The sequence below is a fragment of the Cucumis sativus genome, chromosome 1, assembly GCF_000004075.3.
Source record: "Cucumis sativus cultivar 9930 chromosome 1, Cucumber_9930_V3, whole genome shotgun sequence".
NCBI classification, from domain to species: domain Eukaryota; kingdom Viridiplantae; phylum Streptophyta; class Magnoliopsida; order Cucurbitales; family Cucurbitaceae; genus Cucumis; species Cucumis sativus.
In genome coordinates, this window is record NC_026655.2 from 9,344,751 (window position 1) to 9,350,750 (window position 6,000).

Sequence of the window (6,000 nt, forward strand, 5' to 3'; positions counted from 1 at the left end):
TTTTGTTCAAATGACTTAAGCTCTCCATAAGTTTACATAATCTCTTCTCAATGGATCACAAGGAGAATGAAGTATGCACTTCTTCTGACACAAGCCAAAATAGCTACAATAAGATAATGCAAATATTACTTTTTAAGACAACCCGAACAATCAATCGTAACCAGAGGACTAATTGTTCTTTGATTATGTACAACATAATCACAAGGAACAACCCTAACTTCCTCAACAGTCACACATTGAATGAATGAAGATGTCAATGAGAGAAAGTAATCATCCATAAGGAAAGCATCTTAGCTTGCAAAATCAATATTTTTGTCAACTAACATTTTTTCAAAATAACATAAAAAAAATATTGTCAATCTCATAAAACCTAACAGCTTCAGATATTGATTTGGTTTCAATTCATATACTAATTATGAGGGTAGTTTTTAAAAGTTTTGTTTTAAGTTTAAGAATTAAACTTTTCAATAGTTGATTCCTATTCAAAACTGTTGGTGGTTTTTAACTTTTCGAAATTATAGGAATATTTTTTATACAAAATGGAAAGTTGGAAAGTTGAGATAATTTTTTTATATATATAATTTAGCCACTCTAATATAATTATGTTAATGCATCTTGACTCATCTTCTAATCAAAATAATCCTCATTTTCATTTATTTATTGAAATTATAAAAAACAAGAGATAAAAAAAACCCTTCTCTGTCTCATCATCTTCCACTCACAAACAACCTAACCAAATTAAAAACCAACATGAGAGGAGAGAACACTTTTTTCTTCTTCTTTGCATTCAAATTGGCCAAAACTAAAGTTTGGTTAAAACCCATTTTCAAGAACTTGCTAATTCATTTCTATACGTTTCAATCTGTATAAAAATAAAAAAAAATAAAAAAAAAAGTCAAAAAACACTTTTCTTCTTCTTCTTGGTGTTGTTTGATAGTATTTTAAGGCTTATTTTGATGCATTTTTGTGTTCAATTTCAACCTGTGGATTTTCCTTTTTTCTCGAGACTTCATTTTAGCTTTGGATTGTTTGCTGAAGAAGATATCTTTTCTTTATTCTTTTGCTTTAACTTCAAGTTGTTTTTGTAAGTATTATTATTATTATTTTTTTACTTCTTTTTTCTGCCATCTTCTTCTTCCTTTGGTTGCTTTCGCAGTTAGATCTGCCTTCAAATATGGCGTTTTGACCTTTCATTATATATATAATTTTAACATTTCTTTTTTTCTCTTTTTAACTTTTGAATTAAAAAGCTTCTTTTTTTTTTTTTTTAATAAAATGGTACATTTAAACAATAACTTTCTCGAAATCGTATAAAAACTACGATAGAAATTTAACCAAATATTAATATTTTTCAGCTAGTATATGGAGATAAAACTATATATACTTACATCTATTAGTCTTACACAATATTTAGCTCTTTCAAAACACTTTGTTCAACTAGGTATATCTGAACGTAAAGTATAGGTCCTCAACCAAGTGGTTAGAAGTTCAATACCCATACCCCATGGCTACGTACAGTTAAACAGAAAAACAACAGATAGGATGAAACTCCTTTGGCCGGTAAATATATATTATAAATTACTTTCTAGAGAGAGACAAAGGAGTAGAGAAGTGCCAAAACGCAGGGGAGATGGCCATTTTCTAAGGCTTCAGATCCGGGGCTTTGTATTGTAAAGTGTTGTTTATCTTCAAGGCTTTTCACATTATAAGACAAAAAGGCATTGAGGGTAATGTGTTTCTTCACACTGTTTGTTATAAAAATAAAAATAAAAAAAAAACTCTAACAGTATTATTATAAGTGTCAAACCCCATGTGATATTGAGTGCATTTCTTCATGTACAAACTCTCTTTTTATCATATCTCACACCATTCTTTTCTCTTTTATACACTAACTCAAAACTTTCTGCCCTTTTTAAGTCTCCTAATTCCTCCCCCCTCTCTTCTGATTCATCTCTCAACTTCCTTCACAAAACCTCTTTCTCATTCCAATTTCTCTGTCACAGAATTTCTCAGCTGGAAGTTGTAGTTTTCGTCCTGCTACGGGAAGTTTTAAGGTGAGAAAATTTTATATTTTTTTACCTTCGTTTGAGTATCATTTCAAAAGGACGTGTCCCATGTGTGATTGTGTGACTTGTGTTGGTTTTGCAGGTTGTGTCAACAAAAAGATGGGTATGTTTCGAAATCCCACGATGGGAAATGGAGATTGTATAGAAGGGATGATCAAAGATTATGTTGGAGGGAAGGGTAAGTTAAGACCCCAAAGAAGTTCTTCAACAAAGATTGTCGCCGGCCTCACATGTCTTCAATTTGCCTTTGCATTATATGCAACATTTCTTTTGTATTATGTCAGTCCAGCAATAGACTTGAGAACCAAGCCGGATTTCTCTTGGGCTACAAGAATTGCTCAACAATGGAAACAGTTCGTAATACCGCCACATGTTGTGGGTCGATACCAAGAACCGAATTCTATGATGATGCAAGCAGAATTAAGACCGATCACTCCGGAGGAAGCTTGTGAGAATGAGAAGATTGATTTTGAACAAAAGAAGTCCAATGATGGGCAGATGATAAAGTTGAAAACAGAGCTTTATAATGAGATTCTAGATTTTCAAAGCAAAAGCTTTGGAACTGAAACTCTTTCTCAGCTAATGGCAATGAAATCTAAGTGGGATTTGAAAGGGCCAAACAAGCCAAAAGTTACAGTGATCTTGAACCATTTCAAGAGAAAAACTTTGTGTGCACAGCTGAATTCTTTGCTACATCAAACCCTTCCTTTCCACCACGTTTGGGTGCTTGCATTTGGGAGTCCAAATGAGCTCTCTTTGAAAAGAATTGTAGATAGCTACAACAACTCAAAAATTAGCTTCATTAGCTCAAGCTATGACTTCAAGTACTATGGAAGGTTCCAAATGGCCTTACAAACCGAAGCCGATTTAGTATATATTCTTGATGATGATATGATTCCTGGACGTAAAATGCTACAGATTTTATCTCATGTAGCAGGGACTGACAAGTACAAGAATTCAGTTTTAGGTAGCATAGGAAGAATTTTACCATTTCGACAGAAGGATTTCACATTCCCGAGTTATCGAAAGTTCCGTTCCAAGGAGGCAGGGCTTTACTTGCCCGATCCTGCTTATGACATCACCGTCAATAAAATCGTGCAGGTCGATTTTCTCTCTAGCTCTTGGTTCTTATCTGCAGAGCTTGTGAAGACACTTTTCATTGAAACCCCCTTCACCTTTGCAACTGGTGAAGATCTTCATCTAAGGTAACTTCACTCCATTTACATTACTGCCTTCTTCATTCCCTACAATATTGAAAATGAACCTGGATCATAACATAAAGTAATGAATGAAAGCATTAAAAAATTACAATAGTGGGAGGAAAACAATAAAGAAATCATGCACTATTTCAATGAATTTTCAATAAGAGAAATCATGCCTTACTCATATTTCTATATCTTCTAATTTGTTTGTATTATGTCACTATTCTAATTATATTAGGAAAATGTGAGATGGAAAACTTAGAATCTCTTCAGTGCCTTTTCTTTATAAAACTAGCCTTCACCCTATATAATACTTCAATCATGGAATTCATGTGTAAAGCTTACATGCACTCGGAAGTAAAGATAACCAATGACAACATTTCAAAAAACTAGTAACTCTTTTTTTTTTTTTTTTTTGTACAATGTGTAACAAACAAACACAACACTAGAATAGAAATTTTCCTAACTGTAATAAATCTTCCTTTGCATGAAGCATTATCTATCATATTTGGTTTACTTATCCTGGAAGTTCTAATTAGCTAATTATCTTAATTCTAAACTATGCAGTTATCAGCTTCAGAAGTATAGAGATGCAGGCTCATTTGTTCTTCCTGTAGATCCAAAAGACAAAGAAACATGGGGAGACAGTGAACACAGGCTGGCTTACGTGTCTGAGACAACTGTGATATTCAAGGACATTGTTCAAGTTCGAGACGATCAATGGTGGAAAGCGTTGTCTACGGGTTATATCACACAATGGGCAGCTATGCATCCTCAAAAGATAGATGCTCTATTTTATGCTCATTCTGTTGATGAAGCTAAAGCACTAGCACCACTTCTTGAAAAGTTTAGGTCCACTGTTGGCAAGAAGGCTTATATTGTAGTGTCGGGGGGCAATTTTTGCCCATGTGAAGATGTTGCAGATGCTCTTAAATGGCCGAAACTGGTTTGTAAAGAACGGAGGTTCAAGATATTTGACTTGGCTATTGGGGCTCTCTCTGGAATATCAAACTCTGAGGTTCCTGTGGTGCAAGCAGTGTATGCTAGTATGAAGGGATTGATCAAAATACACAATCCTAGCGTCATCATCACCGTGGCCGATATTGATCCTAATGTGAAAAAAGCTTTAAAAATGGCATCAGAAGCTAACTTGAATGGTACAACACTGGTTCTTTTACCAAGGCCTTCCATTTCGAAAGTTCTTTGGATGGCTAACCTTCGATCAACAGCACTTCCAAGTAAGAATGCTATGCTACTTCTTAGTTTTCCTTTTCTCTAGGTCTCATAATGGAAACTCTTGTCATGCAATAGCAGAACCATAATCCTTTCTTTTTTCTTTCAGATTGGAACAAGATGCGAATTTCGATCAACATTATCACACAAAACCGTGCCAGCTCGTTAACAAGGCTTCTCAAATCACTAAAAGATGCGTATTACTTGGGGGATGAGATACCAATCAGCTTCAACATGGACAGTAAAGTAGACGAGGAAACTATAAAATTAGTAAGTTCCTTTGAGTGGCCCCATGGGCCTAAAAGCCTCAGAAGGAGAATCATCCAAGGAGGGCTAATCCGAGCAGTAAGCGAGAGTTGGTATCCTGCTTCAGACGATGATTATGGACTGCTACTCGAAGACGATATTGAAGTCTCTCCATACTACTACCTATGGATCAAATATGCCCTCCTAGCGTACCACTATGATCCACAAATATCTCTCCCAGAGCTATCGTCAATCTCCCTCTACACACCTCGATTAGTGGAAGTAGTAAAAGAAAGACCGAAATGGAATGCAACAGAATTCTTCAAGCGGATTCATCCAAATACACCGTACCTCCATCAACTCCCATGCAGTTGGGGAGCAGTTTTCTTTCCCAAACATTGGAGGGAGTTTTACGTTTACATGAACTCAAGGTTTACAGAAAATGCAAAAGAGAACCCAGTTCAAATTCCTAAATCTAGAACAAATGGTTGGCAGGCATCATGGAAGAAGTTCCTAATTGACATGATGTACTTAAGAGGGTACGTAAGTCTCTACCCTAACTTCCCAGATCAAGCCAGTTTTTCAACAAACCACATGGAACCAGGGGCTCACATAAGTGCTAAAGACAATATCGTGAAGCACAAGAAAGAAGATTTTGAGGTTCCATTATTGAAAGAAAACTTTGTGAATTTCTTGCCCAATGAGAAAATGCCTGCAGCTTCGAGATTGCCATCATTGAACCTATTCAATCAACCAGTGTCATTGAAGGGCCTCAAGTCCGCTGGAGCCAAGCTAAGGCAAGATGTGTTGAAATGCGAAGTTTCTGAGATTGTAGTAGTGAATCATGGGACTGGTTTGCCTTCACATTGTGCAAAATTCTGATTTGTTCTTCATGATTCTTTGCTTCTTTCCAATCATTCATTTTGTGTAAGAGAGTTGAATTTCATGTGTTGTTTGTAATTTGGTCAATATGATACAATCGAAGTAATAAGAAAAGCATTCAATGTGAAGGAGTGAAGTTGTAATGGGAGGTGGAATATGGTCATAAATATAATCATCCTAATCCCACAATCAAGAACAAATATGAAGATAAATTTACAAGTGAAAAGTAGTTGAATGAATAGAAAGATGAAAATTTAATTCTAACCCTTCTAACAAACAGCAAAAGATGAATATAAGAAGCAAAAAACAACAATATTATCCTAAGAGTGTCCATTCCCACAACATGGAGGAAATTTTTTCACCATCAAAAC

General features: G+C 35.2%; 1 protein-coding gene across 2 annotated transcripts; it reads left to right on the forward strand.

Annotated features, from left to right (window-relative positions):
* Positions 1-976: 976 nt before the first annotated feature.
* LOC101202906 lies at positions 977-5,777 on the forward strand. 2 transcript variants are annotated; one of them, XM_004139510.3, is made up of 5 exons: positions 977-1,084; positions 2,004-2,054; positions 2,149-3,271; positions 3,836-4,506; positions 4,611-5,777. In XM_004139510.3, the coding sequence occupies exons 3-5, from the start codon at positions 2,166-2,168 to the stop codon at positions 5,627-5,629; spliced, it is 2,796 nt and encodes a 931-aa protein (XP_004139558.2). In that variant the 5' UTR covers positions 977-1,084; positions 2,004-2,054; positions 2,149-2,165; the 3' UTR covers positions 5,630-5,777. The 2 variants fall into 2 exon arrangements, with proteins under 2 accessions (XP_004139558.2, XP_031737430.1); XM_031881570.1 differs by lacking the exon at positions 977-1,084 and adding an exon at positions 1,298-1,727.
* Positions 5,778-6,000: the final 223 nt, after the last annotated feature.

Excerpts from the sequence above, each read along its gene's own strand:
- LOC101202906 (XM_004139510.3), top strand. The coding sequence starts at position 2,166 with ATGGGTATGTTTCGAAATCCCACGATGGGAAATGGAGATTGTATAGAA. Across the intron at positions 3,272-3,835 it reads GGTGAAGATCTTCATCTAAG|TTATCAGCTTCAGAAGTATA; the intron begins GTAACTTCACTC and ends TAAACTATGCAG. Across the intron at positions 4,507-4,610 it reads TCGATCAACAGCACTTCCAA|ATTGGAACAAGATGCGAATT; the intron begins GTAAGAATGCTA and ends TTTTTCTTTCAG.